This window comes from Rhipicephalus sanguineus, chromosome 1 (assembly GCF_013339695.2).
Source record: "Rhipicephalus sanguineus isolate Rsan-2018 chromosome 1, BIME_Rsan_1.4, whole genome shotgun sequence".
Lineage (NCBI taxonomy): Eukaryota > Metazoa > Arthropoda > Arachnida > Ixodida > Ixodidae > Rhipicephalus > Rhipicephalus sanguineus.
This window is the reverse complement of record NC_051176.1, coordinates 37,280,888-37,302,368: the sequence shown is the minus strand read 5'-3', so window position 1 is coordinate 37,302,368 and position 21,481 is coordinate 37,280,888. Positions and strand designations below refer to the sequence as shown.

Genomic DNA, 21,481 nt, shown 5'->3' with positions numbered 1-21,481 from the left:
AGGGACACTAAAGGCAAATAACTATTTATGCCACAGTGAAAGCTCAATGTATGATAATGTCTAAAATGGCAATATTATCAGCAAGGAAAGGAGATGACTCTTAAGGGCTCGTTTTTCTTTGTTAGACACAATATTAATGAGAACAGACAATAACGCCAAGGAAAGCATAAGGGGTGTTATCTGTAGTATTTAGAGTATAAATGTGAAGAAAGTAAAGTGGACGAAAAGATAACTTGCCTCCGGCAGGGACCGAACCTGCGAGCTTCGAATAATGCGTCCGATGCTCTAACACTGAGCTACGGTGGCGGTCATCTTCCCGTCCACTTTATTGGGTTGAGAAGAGGTTGAGAAGAGGTTACGAGCTGGCAGCTGACCAATAATCCCTCGCATACTACCTGAAGGCATCAAGTCTGCCAGGACGAGACCCTCACTATGAATGAAGGAAAGGAGATGACTCTTAAGGGCTCGTTTTTCTTTGTTAGACACAATATGTGATGTTGCCGGATGCCCGAATGGTGCACGCCACCAGTGGACGCTGCCACGCAGTAAAGGCGTGCAACATTGGGCACGGCAACAGTGACGTGAGAAAGACCGCTTTCAGGCGGGTGATTTCAAGTGCGCTAACGCGATGCAGACCACTAAAACGTCATTTTATTTCAAGATAAGCACTTCCTTGGCACAAAAATAGCACCACGCGGTTTCAGGACCGCTATTTCAACAATCAATGTCGACTTAATATTTATTTGCATTTAGTGTCCCTTTAAGCAATCATGGTCAATGACAAACCATAGGACAGTGGGGCACAAAACACCTAAACCTCAGAAACTGTGCATCTCATTCTTAAACAACAAGTGAAATGCCTGACCTTTAGCCCTGCTGCGTTAACACAGAGCCGACCAACGTCGAAAGATACTTCATTTCAATTCTTATTAATTGACTAGATCACCAAAACCTCACTAATAAGCATAGTTGACAGATCTGAAAGGCTGTGCACAATTTCTTCAAGACAGAAAAAAAAGAGCCGCCGTCAACGACCTCGCCAAGAATGGCTCTTTTGTTCAGTCCGGATTCGCAACAACAAAAGCACGAGAAATACCGCTGGCAAGCTAACGATAGGGCATGGCAGCATCGGTATTTCTTACATAAAGGTGTGAACGAGACCTTTATGCACATTCTGTGAAAGGCAGCAGCGCACATCTCAAAAAACTAATACCACGCTTGGCCATTCCTCCCAGGTCCTGAAGCACGCTTGTACTTTCGTTGTCAGCAACTGCTGAAATGTGTGGTAGTATAAGCCACCAGAGTAGTTTGGTAACACTGGCCTCTATTTGCCTCGAGCGTGTGAGCAGGGGACTTTTGTGGGGAATTCTCCCCGCAAGCTGACGCCACTAGGCTTCGCCTTTATCACTTGCGGATTTCTCCCTCGTGTGAATACACTCTACATGGGTGCCAACTTCAACAAGCTCTGTGAGCATTCTATATCAGTTTACTACATCAACTTTGGCGTTGAAGTGGACTGTTTCATCGGCGGAACTACCTGTGAGTGCTCGAGTCCAGCCGGATATCCAATCTTCTTTTATTGGCTCCGCTTAGTGCAAAGCTGGCGCTGGCCCCGCTATCCCCAACGCCGGTAGTGCCGACGGTAGGAATGTGCGACCCACCACAGTCTAATACCACCATAGGTGGGTGGCACAGTCACAGGCACAGAGCTTCAGTCCACTGAGTTTAATCTGGATGAGTGGAAAGAGGTACTTGACACAAAAACAGCCCCATAACCGAAAATCCAAGACCTACACGCTTTCTCAAGCGGAAAACGCTAGCATTGCAGTCAAATCACAGCTCGTTTGCCAAGACTGCGTCAAGACGCCAGCAGAGAAAAACAGGCACCACAGCGGCTGCGGCATGCCTTAGGCGAGGACCTATCCCACCGTTACTGACAGACAATTTTAAGTTTGTTTATCGCCCAAATGCTGGAGTCAACATGGCAGCATTCAAAGAGCAAGAATTGCGGGCTACACTTCTAGAGAGTAGCGGCTTTGTGGAGTCAGACACCCAGGGTGACGCACCAATCTGAATGTTTTCACGATGTCAACGGCATGCTAGGAGAGAGTGGCCCAGTATGCACAGATAAAGCAGATAAATCTCTGTGGCAAGAAAGTTGAAGTCAACGTCTACATCGCACCCCCAGATTGAGCCATCCAGGGTATGCCTACAACAGAGAATCTCCTCAGGAGGTCCTGTGGGAGCTTCGGTGATCTCATCCTGCTGCTTCCCATCGTGCAGGCACGAGACATGGGCTGCACAACAAAGTCCGTGCTCATCCACTTCACGTTTGACAGTCTTCCAGAGTCCGTCAAGTTCTACGGCTCGGTCCTTGGAGTCTACTCCTTCAGGCCCAAAGTGGAGGCTTGTGTAAATTGCAGAAGAACAGGGCACCGAAGGAACGTCTGCCCGGAACACATGCGCTCGCACTGCCTTGACTGCGGGCAGCAACACCCGGTGCACGCGGTGGAGATCACCGAATGGATGACAGACTTTGCCGCTGCAAATACCAATTTGGCACAAACCAGCGAGTCAGAACTTCCACACCACTTCAGCGCCAGATGCCGAACTTTCATTTCAATTAGACCAGGCTTCATTCCGTCCATTGATGTCAGCAGCCAGCGAAGGCCGAAGCAGAAGCCCACAACAGGACACACCCCCCATGTTGCCCACGGTGAACCCCGAACAGTGGCATCCTCACTAAAAACAACAGCCACAGCTGTAAACTCAGCCAAGACGTGCCCGCCCATTGATGGCGACACGACACATCAGGCTGCACCTTTTTCTTTATGTAGCGGCCATGTGTTAATGAAAGAGAATGGCACCAGCCACCGTACTCTACCTTTTCTGCTGCTACTGGAGTCTTTTCTATAAGTTCATCCTCTATACATCCCCCTCCTCTATGTGTGCTCTATACAATGACATTCTGGTCAGTTTTACTTCATCTTTGAATAGAATGACAGCAAGCTTATTTCATATGCTGGAGCTGGCTTGTTGGCCCCCGCTGCGATGCTTGTCGCTGCTTGCCTTCTTATACTGGTGACACTCCCATAAACAGCACAACCACTGGCTCGTGCTGGCTCTGGCCCTACAACATGACAGTCTACCTCTGAATAAACGCACGGACACACGCCTTCACTGCAGCTGTTTAACTGAATCCTAATTCAGGGCCATCTGTCGACAGCAGCAAGAATAGTTGGGTGAGTTGTGCCGTGAGAGTACATACAGCAGATTCAACGTTCACATGCATGGCATGCACACTTGAGCAAAGTTCGTGACTGCACAAAGCTGGCAAGGTTACTGCTAAAGCTGGGCAGCATTGTCATGCCGACCCATTACGCGTAAAATATGCTACTCCAACAACTCAAAGAATCCCTCACAAATAACAGCACAAGAGAAACGAGGAACAAGCCTCAATGTGCGATTAAGAACTAGCCCAATTTTACACACTGTTGCGATTAAGAGAGCACCATAATTCCCTGAAAGGCCCGGCAAGTTCACAGTTATCACTGAATTGTCGGCAGTGTGGGTGTACCTCAGTTTTTGGCTCCACTTCTATTTTGTACAGGCATGTGAACTTTTGGAAGTGGCACACATCGTCCAACTGATGCAAACATGTGTCAATCGGGCATCGGTGACATTGCACGATAAAGAAATATTGTACCTTGGGATAACATGAAGGATTTGCCACAAGTGCATTTTCGAATTTGGCACAAGCGAGGGTAGGCAAATATTTTCACACATGCACTGTATGGCCACGTGCTTTATGTGTCCATCTGTTTTCCGATTGAAAAGCTTAATTGAAAGTCAGCGCTTGTTCTTGTCCTTCCTTTCTCTTGTGCCTCATCTCATTTTTTGCGCTGTTATTTGCAATGGATTAATAGCAACTAGCCCAGCTAACGACATTTCTGCAACTTAAATAATTTGAATGTGCACACCTTAGCGTGCATTGAAATGCCTGCACGTGTGAACCATATTGTGTGCCTGTCAGCATACTTGGCAGGAGCGGCAACAAACGGCTTGTGAATTCATGGAGGCACGCTTCACTAAAAAGAAAGGTACCGTGTGTGTGAGTGATACCTCAGTCATGCTCTCCAATACCAAGGTGCATTTGACTGAAGCACAGATGCAAAGGCAAAGATAAACCTTCATTATTGGATCGCATTCCTTGTGTTGCGCATGCGCTAGAATGGCACCATGGACGATCTTCCATTTTAAATAAAATCAGCTGATAGTTGGCACTCTGTGTGTTTATCTCCGAGTCTGTTGTGTTAGTGCACAAAAGTCGTGTTTACTGCGTGCCATGCCAAGCCACATGAACCACTTGGCGTATTCAGCCGTAAGACTACCACAACATGCTTGGTCACAACAGATTGGCAGTGGCTTAAATGGCACAACTACATTTTGCTTAACTAGCATGCCCAATGAATGGAAAATCTTTCCTTAGTCATGATTGCTGTCTGGTGTTAATGGCATGGGTATGCTGACACTTGGCTATTTTCTGCATTCTGCTTATCTGAGGACAGTGCACAAAAAGCCCAACACAAGATTCTGTTGCAAGAATGGAAGCACTGCAATGCTTTCAACAACACTCGGTAAATTAAAAAATTGGCGAAGCTTGCACTAAGCCGCGCAATGCTTGAAACAGTGAAACTGGACGATTCTGAAGACTGATCTCGTTGTTTCTAGGTAGCTTTTAGGTCATTGCTAGGCTTTGGCTATGTGATGCTAGGTTGTTTCTACGTTGATTCTCAGCGCAGAGAGGTTCGAGTTAAACCACAGACAGACACCAACACGACATGGATGTCCAAACTCCAGAGACAGGACTTCGCACTAAAAACAAGTCTTTGGACCTCTTATAGATCTATGGGCACATCGTTGTTGGCGTACGCCTTCTACCGCTCTGGGGGTCTTCTCGCAGCCGCCGTTGCCTATCCCGTACCCTAGTATTCTCTCGTTGTACGTACTCGAGGTCTTCGACTCGCCGCCGTCACTTCGCAGCCATTTGTTGGGCTGACTGTTGCCTTCTTCATTTTTAGTGAACCAGTGGTGAGAGGTGAGATTTACCCAATTTATGTGGCACATACCCGTCTATGATGATGAGTACTAGGATTTACCAAATTTCTGTGGCACATAACCGTTTATGATGATCATAGTTTGGTTCGCCGGAGAAGGAACGATTTGCTAAACAGCTTCGCTGTTAATATGCTTGCATTTAACCTAAGGGTAATTATCCAGGAATCACAGATTATGCCTGCAGCCAGCAGTAAGTGCTTTTCGCGCTGTTAGCCACAATGAATCCGCACCAACTCGCCCAGTATTCCATCCTACTTAAGTAAGTGCTTAAGGTATGTGTGCTCGCCGCCCTTCCCCCTCGCACGGTGAGGAGGAGCACTCGGCCAGGAGGAGAGACGAGCCGACGAAAGCAGCTTAGCGAAGGAAAGAGCAAAGTGAGGGAGAGCCATGCATCACTGCAGACACCCTGGCTCTCACCAATTAAATCATAAACACTGACATCATCTAGGACACGCACCTCAAAACCAGACTGAGGAGTGACACAGCACAAAAAAAACTCACAAGTTTGTGCCCCGAGATGGTCTTCTCAAACTTGCCGTCATAGGCACCCCAAATCTTGATCAGTTTGTCAGCCGCTGCACACATCAAAACAAACAGAGTTGCATGCCTCAGCTGTTCTTGCACTTCCTTTTTTAACACACACACTTTTGCCTACCAGACCAATGCGTCACTGGCACTAAATCAAGAAGGGCTTCTAAACATAAGAACCTGCCACATATAGAACATCAGCAAGGTGATCTGTGTACCAGTACAGTTAAAGATCTGTTCAAACTACAGTAAACAACCATTGCACACCAGCCCAATTTGATATGGTGGCACTGTCACTTGCATTTGGTGACTGCTAATAAATGCTCCGGTTGCAGTGAACTCACCTCATGTTCACGAAATTTTCCCATGTAATTGTTAAATGACAAGCAACATGTCACTTCATCACCGAGTGACAGCTGCTTTTCAGAGACTAGCAGTAGGCTGTACCTCTGCACACAGTGAAACAAAATAAATGGTTGCCAGAAACTATGACGACAAGAACTGCATGTTGCTCGTGAAATAATTTATCAAAGCAACCACTAGGCATGACGTAAGTGTTGCCTTCTGGTATCACTAACACATTCTTTAGGCACAGCTGAAGCTTGTCATATAAATCAAGCACTATTTCATTATAACTTTCCAAAAATCACTTTGAACATCCATCATTCTGCTGACTGAAGGTAAGGAGCACAAAAAAACACACAGGACACGTGCTGATTTCCAAGTGAAATTTTACTGACACGAATGCATCTCATATGTATCTGCAGAATGTGTTTTTGTTGTATCTAGGAAAAAAGCAAAAACAGCACGAAAATTAACAATCACAGTGGCCTGCTGTGCAACCACCCCCCCCCCCTTCCAAGAAACAGAGCTCCGTCAGATAGCACAACCGACGGTCTACTCACGATGGTGCACTCACAGCGGTGCACGGCCAAGCTCATGACGGTGAGTGTTCCTTTTATCAAGCAGAAGTTTATCGAATAATTTAACAGCTAAAAATTTGACTGACTGGTTCTCCACTTTCACAACCACATGACAACACAACCATATTGAATTTCTGAAGGTAGTTTTATGCCACGGCTTTAGGCACTATTATACCATTCACTGAATCTTCATATGGCATCATCCAGGCTCTCGACACATGTGAGCCAATCAACGCAATATTTTGAGTTATCCAAAGCTTTTGCAATTGTTCCACACTTTAAACTGTTGGAAAAGCTTTCTGTTAACCCTAACAAAGCTTCCATGCTTTAGTTGACTGGATTGCATATTTCCTCTCTAACCAGTATCAATACTACACACCAGTGCTGGGCAGTATCGAAGATACAAGTATCTTAGATACTATCTTAGATACTCCTTGGGTATCTTGTATCTGTATCGTGATACGTCTCGCAAGACGAGTATCTGTATCTGTATTTCCGATACATTCAATAATGTATCGTGTATCTTAAGATACAAGATACTGCTATAGAAACAACACCGAGCGAAACAAGAAGAAGAAGAAGAAACATTTATTTATGTCATGCCTTGGAGTGGTTAGGGTGGGTGGTGCCCCTCTTCCAGGGCCCCACTGGCTACAGCGGCTCGCCGGGCCTGGTCGAGGGTCACCAGTTGGCTTCCCATTTCCAGTTCCGCGAGCCGCGCCTCCCACGACCAATTCAGGGAATCGTTGTTACACAGAGGCGAGATGGCAGCCTCCGGACGTTGTGTACATTGATATGTTATGTGTTCCAATGTCGGTGTTGCATCGCACCACGGACATTTGTTGCTGTATCTGTGAGGGTACACTCTGTGTAACCTGTGTAAATGTGGGTACGTGTTTGTTTGGAGGCGACGCCAGTCCCGTGCTTGTCTCCTGTTTAGGTTAGGACGAGGTAGAGCTTTAGTTCGCCTACCTAGTCTTTGAAATTCGAGGATTTCTCTTGGCGCGCCAGGTGTCGAAGTGTCCTCCCGGGTGATGTGGTCCGCAATTAACGGTGGCTGAACTACGCTACTTGAATAAAATTAACGACAGTGACATTCTTTGATATATATGCCAGAGTTCTCCAGCGAGGGCAGGCGATGAGGTCTGCGCGTCCCTATTGGTGGTGCACGGTCACGTGGTGGCGCTCGCGCGATCTCGACAAAAACAAGCCCACGAACGTCTACGCGCAGTCGAACTTCGCTTTCTAGCTATTTTTCCTTTCGTTTTACTTGTGTCGGTACCACGACACTTTCTCGTAAACACTGCGCTGTTCTACGTACTCCAACGCGTTCGGCACATTTCACGAAAATTCTGATGCTCCTACAGTGTCGTCATCGAAGTTTCCCTTGCGTGGGGCTTCGTTACAAAGTCTGAAGAATGCAAGAGTTGGGTTTCTTTGCGTCTCGCGGCTTTCACACGACAGCGATTTAAAAGATGTCGTGGATGTAAGTTTGATTTACACACGATGAGATTGACTTACATGCAAATGAGATTCTAAAAACTGTCGCTCCACCAGTGCTGATGCTAGATGCCGTAGAACAAGCAGTTACGAAATATAACATATCTTGGCGTACTGTATATATCTCTGTTCTTCCTACTCAGTTATTCAAGGGGTTATTTTCATCATAATTTGATTGTCAGCATGAGTGCTATTTTTGCTGTCCTCCGTTTACATCCCCGTATAAAGAAAGCCCTCGAAACATGGCCACGTGACTGCCCTCGTGCGCTGCCGTACTGCAGCGCTCTCAAACGCGCTTCGAGCGAAACAACCGGCGTGTGGACCACGGGGAAATGACCGGCCGCGGCTTTATGTATCGGCTTCACAGTGCGTCAACATTTCTGACGATTTCACACGGCAAGGAAACGCCGTCATCCTCGATATGCTGGCATTTCGTGCGCCGGTTGTTTTGCTCGAATCACGTTTGAGAGCGCTGCAGTACGGTAGTGAACGAGCGGCGCAGTCACGTGGTTTCATTTGATATTTCGTGCGTTTTCTTTCAAAATAAAAAAAATATCACGCAGCATGTACGTCGCCACCAAAAATTAGTCCGGTCGTTTTGTAATGTCGTCTATACGACGGGATGGCACCCACTTGGTCATAAATGAATATTAAAAATGCTGCATAACTAACCTCAGCTAAGCAACCAATTAAGCGCAATATAAAACATATTATAATGAGCACTACATGACATACTCCATTGGTTTCGATCAGTGGAGGTTAACGAATTTTTTTAGATATTTGGTTCTACAGTTGTGAGAAACAACCTGTATACGTATTCACTGTGATTGATACGGAACCGCCTTGCTATTTGACTAAGATATATTGGTTTTCTTTTTTTAGGTCACCGTAAAGTTTTTCGCGGTTGCAAATCACGAGATAGTCGGAGCTATATGTGGCAATACTGTGAACAGCAGTGGTATCGTGCAACGCTTTGTGCCACTACAATACGCCTGGGGCAATTTTCAACGGCACTAGTTCTCTCGGAGCAGAAATTTCAAAAGACTGCACGTTAGTGAATATGTTGCTAACGAACGCTTTACGCCAGCAGATAAGTAGAATATAAAAATCATTGCAGTTTTAAGCCCTCAATGTATACATGATGAGTCACCAAAAAACCAGCGTTGTTGCTGGATTTCGGGTGATCCGGTATTGCGAAAACGGTAATGCGCTTACGGACAAGGTAGAACATGGATGGATGCTATGAGCGTCCTCTTTATAACGGGGCGGTGACATGTCTGCCACCAGGCTAGAAGAAAAAAAAACTTTGTTGTTTCAAGTTGGCTTAATACTTTATCTACACTGATTAAATCTATGTTATTATACCAAAAAAAAAAAATAAATTCACGGTCCATCTCTCTGCCTTTTAAGGCAGAATGACCTTATTTTTCCCCATTATTTATTTTTGTACTTTATCTCTACTTTTCTGCCACCAATACTCTAACAGTCTCTTACTTATTTCTATCGCCGACGTGTTCAGCTTTCCATTGTTGTCCCTAAAACCCAAGGCTTCATGTAGACTCGTGCCCACTCGTATACCTGGGTGAATATCGCCACATTCAATCAGTACATGTTCTTCAATAATGCATGTTGCTGGGCGAGTCGGTCGTACATCATGAAACAGGGTGCTGCGCGAAGTAAAACACGGACAAGGAAGTGAACGAAGACGGGCGCAGTACATGTTCCATCGTTTCCTTAGTTCCCCCGCAGCATGTACATTGTTTTTCTTCGTTACTGAATCTCGCTTTATAACTACGCGTTCTAAGGCAGCCCGACCTTGCTTCAAAGAGCAAAGCGCTTCCCCTTGAATTATCATAAAACCTTTCCCTCCTTATTTCGTTTTTTCCCTTTCGGTAGTTACTCAGAGCCGGCTTCTTTTCCATCGCTGTCATCCAATAAGTCCTCTCCGCTTCTCTGACCTTCCGCTTAATGCTCCTTGTTGCCATATCGCCCGCACTGCTAGCCGTATATTTACTGGTGAGCCTCCTAGTTCTTTTTCTCCACTGCGTGTCAACGCTTTTTCTATACAAATACCTGAAAACCTTCTCGCCCATCTACTCTTCTTCATTTTCCTCAGCCTCTCTTCGAATCTCATTTTGCTGTGAGCTTCCCTCACTTCAAAGCCTGTCCATCCCATATCACCCTTTACAGCCTCATTTGTCGTCTTCCCGTGAGCGCCCAACGCGAGGCGGCCCACCGTCCTTTGATTTACATCCATTCCTGATTGTACCTCTGACTTCATGCACACCAATGAGTTCCCAAATGTAAGCCCCGGCACCACCACACCCTTCCACAGCCCTCGAATCACCTCGTACCTGTTGTATCCCCATAAAGCTCTGTGCTTCATAATTGCAGCATTCCTCTTTCCCTTTGCTACCGATGCTTTCTCTTGTACCTCCATATATCTATCTCCCTCATTTACCCATACTCCGAGGTACTTGTATTCGCTTACCCTCGGTATTTTTTGGCCTTGTATTGACACCGTCTGATCACAGGGATCATTGAATACCATTAGCCCACACTTCGTTACACTAAATCCTAGTCCAAGAGCTTCACCTTCCCTTCCGGATATATCTGCCAGTCGCTGTACATCATCTTGACTGTCCGCAAATAAGACAATATCATCAGCATAAAGTAGACATGGAAGCTTCTGCTCAACCATCGTGCCGACCTGTTTGTGTGACAAATTAAATGCAATGTTGCTACCTTCTAGCGCTTTTTCCATCCTCACCATGTACAGCATGAATAACAGCGGGGACAAAGGACATCCCTGTCTCAGCCCCTTGCTAATTTCAACGCTGTCCTTGCTACTTATTCCTTCCCATTCTATACAAACTGTATTTTCTCGGTATATTTCCCTCAAAAGCTGTATACAGTCGTCACCTATGCCCACTTCTTTCAATATATCCCACAAAATTTCCTGATTAACGTTGTCAAACGCCCCAGTGATATCTAGATAAGCTACGTATAAGGGCCTGTTTTCTATTTTCGATATTTCTATACACTGGGTAAGAAAAAACAGATTATCGTCTAACCGCCTGTCGATTCGAAATCCATTCTGAAGTTCTCCCAAACTATCATTTTGTTCTCCCCACGCTTCTATTTTTAATTTTACTGCCTGCATCGCCAACATGTATAGCACCGATGTAATGGTTAGCGGTCTATATGAGCGAATGTTATCCTTTTCTCCCCTGCCTTTATAGATTAAGTTCATTCTACTTTTTCGCCAACTGTCAGGTATTTCCCTCTCCTGTAAGCACTTTTCTACGGCTTTCAGCAGTGCTTCTTTAGTGTTATGTCCGAGTTCGTTAATGAGGCTGACGGGAACCCCATCTAAGCCCGGAGTAGTGCGCTTAAGAATTTTTCCTTCGGCCTTCTTCCAATTCAAATTCTCTAGTACTACATCTTCGTCGGTTGCACTCCTTTGCGTACTTTTACTCACCGGGGGAATCCCCTGGGCGACCTTTTTAAACGAATCGGCTGTTATCGTTCGGATGTAACCTAGCGCTTCATACCCTTCCAATTGATTTCCTCCTTCATCTACCATATGTTGTTGCATTGTGACAGACTCCTACCCAGCGCTTTCAGGTGGCTCCAAAATATCCTAGGCGCGGCCTTCTTTTCGCGAATCTCTCTCATCCAGCGTTCACCTTTCATTTTTGCCTCGACTAATTTCTGCACAATGGGCTTTTGCTCTCTCCTTTTTTGCCTGTCTGTGCTCCCGTGATGGCTCACGTCGCTTCTCGATCGCCTCCCGGATTTCTTTGTTCCACCAATTTTTTGGCTTTCTCTTTCCTTTCCAACGAATAGTTTTCTTCTCTTTTTCCATTTCTTTCCTGATTACATGTAGCAGCTCACTATACTTCCAGTCTTTGCCTGGTAGTTCGTCTACTTTTTGCTCGACTCTTGCGGCTATATTTGCTATTTGTTTGTCATTTAGATACAAGCTGCCAAACTTTGATTCTATGTTCTTATTTTCAGTTTTATATCCCATTTGTAATATTACGCGTTTATGATCACTACCCAAGCTGTTAATGCCTTCTTCGTCTATTCTCATCTCTCAAAGTTTGTCATATATTCCTTCTGTCATGAGACAATAATCAATGCTCGATTGCCTGTTTCCGACTTCCCACGTGATCTGCCCCTCACACTTAGGCCCCACGTTAACTATCTCAAGAGTATGTTGCTCGCAGAGATCTAGCAATAACTTGCCATTGGTGTCTGAATAACCGTCAAGGTCATGAATGTGAGCGTTCATGTTCCCTAGAAGGATTATTTCGGCATCATGACCAAATTCTTTAATATCGGTGCTTATGCATTTCACTATCTCCAGATTATTTTCTCTGCAGTTATTCCCCGTCCACAAGTAAACTACACCTAGCCACGTTTTCTTTCCACCTACTGTGTCCGAAACCCATATGTGCTCTGAACACGTTTGTTTCACTCTATGCCATTTTGTTCTGCTATGAATTAGCATTCCAAAACCCCCACCTCTCCTTTCTGATGTGATGTGATGTCAACAGCACAGCAGTATTTGCGCCATCGTGCGGAGGCTTCTTATTGACGTTCTTGTATTCAGATGGCAACCCGCTAGCTGGTCGGCAAGTAGAGAAGCGGCACCCATTAATTACCAAAGTGTCAAACAAGAACCATTCACAGCGCAGCATGAAGAGCTCTCATGTTGAGCTGAGTTGTTTCGGAATGAAACTAATATACCTTGAGCAAGTAAGACAGAAATTTGGGGACACAAATAGATATTTTCTCAAAATTAAACAAAGTTGGTCGCAGTTAAGAAAATTTCGAGTAAAGATTTTTGTTCATAAGCGTTTCCTGCTTCATTATATGAATATATAAGAGCAAATTTGCAAATGTATCGAAGTATCTTAAGATACAATTGGGAAGTATCGTATCGGATACAATTGTTCCGGAAGTATCTTGTATCTGTATCTCCAATACTTCTTGCCTGGGTAGCTTGTATCGTATCGCGATACAATTTCAAAGTATCTTTGCCCAGCCCTGCTACACACACACACACACACACACACACACACACACACACACACACACACACACACACACACACATATATATATATATATTCTTCAGCTCTCAGGTCCCCCTCTCTTTTAGAGTGAAGCTGTTTAGCTTGTAGTTTGTCAGGATTTTTCGCAGCTATGTCCTCAGGGGAAAAAAAAAAGCTTCAGTGATTGAAGCCAAGAGCTCATACATTCTATGGTATACATAAAGTATAAAGCACAGCATTCACTTGAATAGAGAACCACCACCAAACAAGCAACTAAACCACATTGGCGATATGCCATGATAAGCACGTAGCCCTCCCGCATAAGTTTCTAAGTAAATATTACTGTTGTACAAGTTGTACATGATGACATTATCATGTGACGATTGTTTGCATCACTCGTATTGACGCCGCCGGTCAATTTTCGCATTTGATGAGACATTTAAGGCTTTTGCATTAATATTGCATATTGAACGGTAACAGCCTGGCCATTAAAACCTGGCATTACATACGAAAATGGCTCCCGCCATGTCACCTCTGTGCCGTGCGCTAAACAGCTTCACTGGTCATCCACCTCACAGCGTGGAACGGCTCCTCAATTTTTTATATGCGAATGCATTTCTTAGTCGGGGGTAGTCCTGCATCCCTGGCCGGCGTGCGCACAGGTGTTATCTCTCCGCACGCGCTCCTCCTCGCTCCTAGCAACAGCTGCGCCGCGCCTAGCAACCGGAGCAGGTGGTGAGCGGCGGAGGGTAAGGGAGAGGAGGAGCGCGCGGGCGTGTGATGGCGCTTGCATCGCGGAGCAGCGGAGGGTAAGGGAGAGGAGGAGTGTACCCGGTGAGGGCGCTCGCATCGCGGAGCTCGCTCGGCGGAGAGCTCGGGCGCTCCTCCTCTCCGCGCTCGGACCTATATATATCATGCAGGGAGCGCGCGCTTTGGTGTCTTGATAGCGATGGAAGTCGGTGAAGTCGAATCTCTCGCGGCAACGATACCACTAGGACGAAGTGTAACACAATGCAACTCGAGCATTACGCCTCTACGTGCACACTCTCGTCTCTCTTCATTAATTAATTGCACACTCATCGGGTGCACCCAAATGCATTCGCATTTCCTCACGATCCCCTTCGGGGAGGTGCGGCTTTTTTTTCTTTTTATTGTGATGGCAATTACATGGACACACTGGCCGGGTTTTAGCCGTCGCCATTTCTGTCATGTTCCATATAAATGCCAAATCGGTAACATCGCTCCGCGCACCGTGTGTTCTACTCGCGAGTAAAAGATCGCGAGCGCTGGTGACGAACGTGGCTGAAGCGGAGATGAAACGAGCCAGCCGTCTCCGTCGCGGAGAGGGCGCATGCGGTAACATCAATCCGCATGCGAGGCCTGCCGTCAACTACTCATCAAACAGAGAGGAAACTCCCCACCTTTCTTTGGTAAGGAGCATGAATGGACGCCAAAGAAGGTGATTGGGGGGGGGGGGGGCTGCGTCGCTCGAAGGGCGCGGTCGCTGGCGCTATCTCGAGGCATCAGGAGACTGTTCATAAACTTGCTGTGCTCTCAGCGCTTACTTTGCGTTTAGGGAACTAACAGCCCGAAAACCTCTTCAGTCCCTGGAGCGACCATATTCCCTTAACCAGCGTTTTGTTGAGTTACGCGAGATCGGATCCAAGAGAGTTAGCTGCTAGCCTTACTTCGTATAGCAATACAATTTGTTGGTATCGCATTCATTGCTTCGCCCTTGAGCAAAACTGTCTTTTCTTTCTCTCTCCCTCTCTCTTTTTTACCGTCAGCTACTGACCCTGAAAAGCAAGGGGCGGACATGTAGCATGGCGTAGCCGCTTCAATATGGGCCTTAGGCCGCCAGGGCCGTCAGCGACTGCCCCACTTCTAAAAGCTGCACATATTAAAACCGAATGGCGGCTACTCCAACCAGGAGGCATGCTTTTATTAATGAAATGACATTTCTAAAAAAGCAAGCAAAAAATTCGAATTGGGACCCTAGCACTCACGAGCTTGACATAAAGCAGGGACATTTAGAGCGTATTCACCGTACGTGCGATTACAAACCCGGAAGTCAAACCTGGTGGAAGGAATTACGAAAAAGCTTTTCTGGATGAAGATCCATGGTTAAAGTATACTTGAGGAAAAGTGTCAATGCGTGCCCACCGTTCTCGTTCTCTTCCATGGACGCGAAGCACGGAAAATTCGATATTGTTCCATATATCTATTGCTAGCATTCCGAAATTTCATTCCGCGATGTCCAGAAACAAAAGTGACAGACATTTAAGCAGCACGCGCATAGTTATTACTGAACATTGTTTTCATTATGTGCTGTGCGACGTTCGAAACGAGTTATCAGCAGCGTTTCTGGAACAGACAACGTCCGCCGATGAATCACGCCACACTTTCTCACTACTGATTGGCTTAGACGCCAGGAGCCTCTGTGGAGTGCGCGTTTCACCTTCGAGCCGACCTGAACAACAGAAGCTGCGTCAGCACCGTGCATGGCATCGTGGCCTACTCGGAACGCACGCACGAGCTGAATAATTCTTGGTCCGTGGTTGTGACTTTGGCGGCCCCAGGACCTAGTTGCACATGTGTGGATGCGAAGGCGGTGTGACTGTCGGTGATAGACGACCAAAAACCCAAGACTCTGGTGCAGTTTGGTGCAATTTTTGACGATATTATCAGGATGGCGCAGTAAATCCAATTTGGCGCACTTTGCCACAGTTGGTGCAGGAGTGGAATCACCGGGTTCTGGTTGTTTACCAGAAACAATTTTAATGCAATAGCGTTAAAAAGCTCCTTTCACAGAAATTCTGGTGTCGGCGTCGGCGGTTGTGAGTGAAAAACCAGCATTGTCCGTGAGCGAAAACTTGAAATAGATGCAAAAATTAAATAATAAAAAAAAACTTCGGTTAGAGTAGGAATCAAACCCAGGACTTCTGCGTGCCAAGCAGACAAACAGAGCCACGCCCATGCTTGAAACTGCTCCGGAAAAAGGCTCTATATGAATGTCACGTAGTGGGACGAGTCTCCTTAACGCATTGAATATTGCGCGGCAGAAGCGTAGAATTGCACCAAGCGTCAAAAAAATTTGAATTGCACAACGAGTGGTTGGTTTAAAAGCCCACCAATTACAAAGTGCACCGGCATAATTAATCATCATTATCACAATAGCATCAACCAAGTGTGCAGCTGCGTAGGTGCATGTGTTGCCTTACAGATGCAAGTGGGTGCTTCGCTAATTACTAAAAGGAATAATTATGGCGCAGTGGACCCTTTGCAACTGTACTTGCAGTAGGCATTCTAGGATAGTTTGAAAGGGACAGCGTTACGCGCACAGACATTGTTTTCCTTGTGGCACTGAATATCAAAGCCAAGCTAGCGATTGAGAAGGCGATGCGAATGGGGCCCAATTATGCTATCGTGTTCAACTCTTGAGGCGAAGCTCAAGCGTCCTCCAATTTTTTTTTTGCACTTGCATGCTACTGGCACTAGTGCAGCTTACACATATATAGGATATTCTTACTGAGAGATTACAAAAAAATAAATGTTTATGCTATCATGATTTCTATGCTTATATTAATTAAACAACCTTGCTCATGAGAAAAATAAGCTACGTTATTTGTGCAAGCCCATTTCAAGAACAAAAAACAACTTGGCTTTTAAACAGGAGGCTTATTCCTGCCCACTTCCTTTGAAAAACGTTCATGTGCCTAGTATACAACATGTCAAACAAGCAACAGGACATATTTAGTCTCTCCTATGTATTATCACATCTGACGGCAACCTGAAAAATTGCAAAACAGCTTACACATGTGAACTGAACTTTCCGAGACTATCTGCTCTCATCGGTGATATGTTATATCATGCTGGGCGAACAATCTGGCACTATGCGCAACCAGTAACTGGCACTTATGAATGTGGGCCCAGATGTTGGCCTCTTTTTACAAGTAGCACGACCGGGGATTGGTTGTTCATGCACGGAATTTAATTTCAGGCAAAGATTAAAAAGTGGGAACTACTGAAGCACTGGGACAAACCATGTGTGGCAGGCCATGGCAGCAGCATTTCATTGGAGGCAAAATACAAAACGAAAAAAGTACTTAGATATATATGCACGTGAAAGGACACCGGATGATAAATGCGCCTCATAATCATATGGCGATTTTGGTACCCAGAATTTTGTTTCTTTTGGACTGAGACCACCGCAAGCTGCATGTTTCAAGTGGCTATTTCTTTTTGCCAGGAAGCACATTTCAACACATAATATGCGCTTAGGGAGACATTTATGCACGCTGAACGTTAAATGTAGCTATGTGAAAGTAAAGCGACCTGTTGTGGAAGAATGCCAAGGTTTCCCAAACTCAACCACAGTGTTCGCATGCCCTTTCATGCACAACTGCACCTCTAGCGGCAGGCGTTAGCTCCATATGAAACTGAGCTGGAAGTTTCGGGGCCAGAAAGGTATATTAAAGGACGCTGGAAACACAAAAGCCGTGACTACCTCTAGCTACAGCAGCCAGATGATTGGATCTGGCATTTTTTCATTGAACATGTAGCAAGTTCCAACTTTCTGCCACAATGGTCATATTTCAAGAGAAACAAACACGAATACACACCATTACTTGGTGAAAAAACATTGAACAGGTAATACAGTATAATCCACAGCCTTCTACAATGCCATTTCTACGTTGCCCCATTGTTGCTTTGAGTCAATATGTCAGTGTTCTACCAACGAACAATCAACCACAAGTGTTAATAAAATCGGATTATTCTTCTTGTAACGTCATAATGGTACTAGCGCATGGTGTTAACAAAAAGCGTCACTTGTTTCAGGGTAGGTAGGTTTCAGGTGTCCTCAAAAACATTCTGGCGTCTTATGCACAGTGTCAGGACATGCTGCTGCTCAATGCATTCATCAGAAGGCAACTTTCAGTTGTGCAAAAGGAAAGGAAATATACTTAGGAAGATATGAAGCTAAAGAAGGTTTCTGCAGATAACCAATGAGAGTATAGTCGAACGAAATCCCTGAACAACAGCGAAATATTTTCTTGTCCCCGGCCCATAGGATTCAATGGATTTCATGTTCCTCAACAATAAAACGTTGCTTAACTGCAATCCCGCAATAACGAAAATTGATGCAACGTTTCCCGCATGTAATATACTCGTGCACGGTCAGCAGACAGCAAAATGCGCTGAAATGCCTCTGCCGTACACTTAAATTATGCAAAAAACTAACCACATTACGCTTGCGTGGATGCTGCCATCTTTGTTTACAAAATCGGCATGCTGCCGGAAGCAGTTGCCTGCGCTGGATGTTGTCATGGCCGCCATGTTGTTTAATTTATACTTTTTTAATGTGCCGTCGCATCAACATCGGCTTGTTACCGGCACGTGACTACGCTCTGTGTACCTAAAGCGATGCACCGTGAACTGTGCGCAGTTCGTGTGGTGCTGCTTTCGCGGAGTGTCGCGTGTCGCACTTTGAACCGTGTGGTCTGCAGAGCAAAACTGATGACACTGAGGTGCAGGGCACAAGCCACGCGGAGAAGCCTCCCAACCCACAAGATGCGTCGGACGCGTTCTTAAGACGTTCTTAGCAATGCACAATGATGATGTCGCGATGGACCACTTGCTGCGCAGTGAAGAAAGATGTATGTGCCTGCTGCATGGCAAAGGCCAACAAGCCAAGCTAACAGACTTTTGGCAATAAACTTTCGTTTTTCTCATCATTTCCTTACTTGTGTTATTTTGCGATAACAAAATTTTCGCAACAATGAAATTGTCCCATTTCCCCGCCAATTTCATTATTGCGGGGTTCGACTGTACATAGTCCTTGGGAAGATTCACTTAAATTGTTTTTTTTATTCACTTGTGGAAACTGTCAAAACTTTCAAGGTTTTGGATTTTTCAGTTTTGCCGCCAAAAACAAAAATACGTCAGAGAGGCTTTATATGTCCTGCCGTGGGTTCAGCATTTTGCAAAGTAACCACACAAAAAATTTCGAAAGAACCAGATAGTAATAAGGTCATAAAAAGAATTGGCAGACACTGCCCGTTTTCCCAATACATCAGCCGCGCAGAAGAAGACAAGGATGGCTTTCGTCTTCAAGTCATCCTAGGCGAATGCAGATGGGTCCCTGTGGATTTTTTACAGCGTAAGCTGTTGGAAGCTCACAAAAACAGCAGTTTTAGGTGGTGATGTAGTCCGTCACCACCACTGGTGTCTCACAGAATGAGACGGAAAAAAAATGGGGTTCAAGAAAAAGGTATGTTGCAAATTTGCAACAACGAGCAAGTAAAGAACAAGTTGAAGGGGAAAGAAACTCAGTGCGATTAGAACTCAAATAGACATTGAGTGGGTGCACTCATGTTTTAGTGTGGTACAAAAGAAAGCAATTGCTCTTGCTCTTTGAACAAAGCTTGCGTCCAAACTTGTAGCAGTAAGTCATGCCGATTTCTGTGCAGCCAGGAAACTTGCAGCGCTTTCCACATCAGGTTGAACATTTGAAAGAGAGTAAAACACCTTTATAATTATTATTGCAATTGAGCGAGGAGCATGGGAGGAACCCCTAGTCCAAGGTCCCCAAGATGATTCCGGCGATGTGTCGAGCTCATTGTATTATGGCTCTGAGGACCTCGGGAGGAGGCAACTGATCTTAACAAAGCTAATAAAATTTGTCGCAAAATAGAGCTAAATGCAGCCGTAGACTAAACATGAAGCCTGTGTAATTTGAGAGCAGGCACAACTACTTTTATTACATGCTCCGGGCTCGGTCAAGGAACGAAGAGGAAGAGGATCGTGAGGGCACAAGAGACTGGGACACTCGGAACTGAGGGCAGAGCGGAACGTTTAATAAAAACCCACCACGACGCACAGTGTTTTAGCGGTATGGCCCAAAATTTAGAACGTAGAAGCAGAGATGTAAGGGTACACCCGGGACGAAGCAACACGGTAGTGCATGAATGGGCATAATCAATGGTTTTGTCGACCAACTAGGCTGCCTCGCAGCACATGAAGGCGTATAAATCGCTTCATGCACCTATTTAATCAGCAGCTGGGTATGGAACATCACAACAGTGCGGCTCTAGTCATACTCGGCGAGGATAATTGAAAGTGGTAAGCGCACCAAGACAAGGACAATGAAAACGAACACATAGAGCACTTTCGTTGTGATGTCGTGGTACGCTTACCGGTTTTATTATGCCACTTCACCAACAAGCTTGGACCCAGCCGCTAGCTGAGATGAGGCAACAACGAATGAAAATACATTCTTGCGCACCAAGATGTGTAAACTACGGCAAGATATCGTGTTTTCATTGTGTGGTTCCATTCAGGCGCATTCAACATGCCCGATTTGCCGCGCGAGTGAATGTAGCTGTTCGGTGTGTCTGCTGCTGAGCCTGGAAGCTCCATTCTACACTCTGCCTCACTTTCCAAGCAAAGCGGTCCTTTCTTTTAAAAGGGCCCTGCACCACAAATTACACATGTCATTTTTTATCAACCATTTGCTTGCTATGGGTCTTGACTGCTGTGGCACCAGTGAAATCAGGGAGAGCAGCGTGTCTGATATTTTATTTTGTTTCCGAAGTGGGTTTTCACGCTGAATGCAGCGTTTTACATGAACAGTTTCTGCAGGGTTCGTACAGGTTTCCAAAGTAAAAATTCAAGGGTATTCAAGGACTTTCCAGGACCTGGCGCAGGTTTTTCAAGGACTCAAAGTAGCATTCAAAGTTAATTTTTTTTGCTCTAAAATTTTGAAATATGACTAATTTTATTGCATTTACAATAAATAAATGTATGTCAAAATTATAACAAAAACATCTAGTCTTGATAACTTCTCAAAATCACAACATACAATGAGCGCTTACAAAGGCAGTTGAGATTTCTCCAGTATAGGCTTGAAGTTCACCAAATATATTCAAAACATCTAGTGTAGTGTTATTTCACTAATATAAAGATAAATAAATGTAAATTGCAGTGATGTTAAAGTGCCCCTAAACCGCCCAGAGGTTGAAATTTAGTTGTGGCGTTGCAGTTGTGCACGAGTGTATAGTGAGCGCTGGCGGAGCTGCACGCGTTTTCTCGTTTCGCTCTTTCCTTCGCTAGGCTGCGTTCCTCGGCTCGTCTGTCCACCTATCCGAATGCCTTTCTCTCTGTGTCCAAGGTGGAAACGCAAGAAGCGCGCCCATCTGCTAGCAGAAAACAGGCTCTTGTATGCCCACTGACAGCGTCTCTTCCTCACGACATCACGTAATCATACAGGTGACGTCATGACAGCTGTTGTCAATATAGGAAAGGCACGGAGAGGAGCACGCGAGCGTCGGTTGGTGGTTTAGGGGCCCTT

The 21,481-nt window shown here is 45.4% G+C and overlaps 1 protein-coding gene across 1 annotated transcript in view; it reads right to left on the bottom strand.

Moving 5' to 3' along the window:
• The window catches only part of LOC119381605 (WD repeat-containing protein 5), a 133,869-nt gene that overhangs the window by 61,724 nt on the left and 50,664 nt on the right, over positions 1-21,481 (bottom strand). Inside the window, exon 5 of the mRNA XM_049412936.1 lies at positions 5,620-5,693. Within this exon, the coding sequence (XP_049268893.1) occupies positions 5,620-5,693 (74 nt within the window). The remainder of the gene's footprint in view (positions 1-5,619; positions 5,694-21,481) is intronic.